This window comes from Morone saxatilis, unplaced genomic scaffold, assembly GCF_004916995.1.
Source record: "Morone saxatilis isolate NCDOM2014 unplaced genomic scaffold, NCSU_SB_2.0 Contig14, whole genome shotgun sequence".
Lineage (NCBI taxonomy): Eukaryota > Metazoa > Chordata > Actinopteri > Moronidae > Morone > Morone saxatilis.
The window spans coordinates 10,097,545-10,098,738 of record NW_023339696.1 but is presented as its reverse complement, the minus strand read 5'-3'; the positions used below and the strand labels follow the sequence as shown (position 1 = coordinate 10,098,738).

General features: G+C 42.3%; 1 protein-coding gene across 4 annotated transcripts in view; it reads right to left on the bottom strand.

Moving 5' to 3' along the window:
* The window catches only part of rhot1a (ras homolog family member T1a), a 15,405-nt gene that overhangs the window by 3,112 nt on the left and 11,099 nt on the right, over positions 1-1,194 (bottom strand). Inside the window, exon 20 of one of the 4 annotated variants that reach the window (XM_035655759.1) lies at positions 7-991. The exons of the other annotated variants lie outside the window; for them this stretch is intronic. Coding sequence (XP_035511652.1) covers positions 925-991 — 67 coding nt within the window. The 3' untranslated portion in view covers positions 7-924. Of the gene's footprint in view, positions 1-6; positions 992-1,194 lie in introns of those variants that run through there. 4 annotated transcript variants of the gene reach the window in all.

Below are 1,194 nucleotides of genomic sequence, written 5' to 3'. Positions count from 1 at the left end.
CCCAGCTCTACCCAGCCCGTAAAAGCAGAGAACTTCAATCACCACCCAAACGTTTAAAGCACAAGCTCAACCAGGACCGCATACCGTGTCAAATGTTACCACACACTTCAGACAACGACAGTAAAGCTACACAAACACACCACAGATACATACTGTACACACCACATGGCAGCCAGACTGGAAATGTTGAGCCATTTTGAGAAGTGAAATCAATTTGAAAAGATTTGAGTGTGAGTTTCTTTGGAACGCTCCTACGTATTCATGGCAGTAAATTTAGACTGATTAAAGTGCAGAACAATATAAAATCACTCTAAATGTGTAATTCCCTCTGCACTGGTTTCCATAAAATCAAGTTTCTCAAGTGACCTGACACAATTTACTGTTTGTTTGTAACTTTGGTGACCTTAGAAGTGATTTCAGTATTGCACACTATTGAATTACTATTATTGTTCTACCGTATGAATTTAAAACAACAGAACTACTTTTGGGCGTTTAATGTGGTGGGTCAGCCCCTTGCACTGCCAGCACTGGCCTAGTAAGTGTCATGCTATTAATAGTGTCAACAGCTCCCAAACATTAAGTAGGCATCAACACAAAGGGGTTAGTGTGGATGCAACACTACAGCATATCGCTCTGCCTGGGTCCAAGGACACCCAACCAAAGGCCCTGCACATTTTATGCCACTGTTGACTTGACAAATTCAGCAAACACACAACACGCCTCTGCCCAATCCAACACCATAAACAGCCATTCAAACGCTGCACTGTGGTTCAGTAAACCTCCCCCATTTTATTCAAAACACCAAGCTCTCTTTACTGCAGACACACGGGCAGATGAGAAACCTGTTCCCAGCCGCCAGTAGATGGCAAAATACAGGACCGAGGCATGCCTTTGGTTACCCAGAGAGGTGAACCATGCAACAGATTAGCAGAGGGTGAAAACATGCAAGAGGAAGAGGAAGAGGGGCAGCCAAAAACATGGGTATGAACACCTATAGAGTGGAAGGAAAAACACAAAGAAAGGAAATACAAGATAGGAGAAACAGGATGAAATGACAGGGTGATTGGTACAGTCAAATACAATCAATTCTTTTTAAAAATCAAAGAAACACATTTTGATTTTACACATCGGCATATTAACTGTATGAAGTCTCGACCCACAGGAGAACGTGTGAACAGTAGCTCATATTTTAGT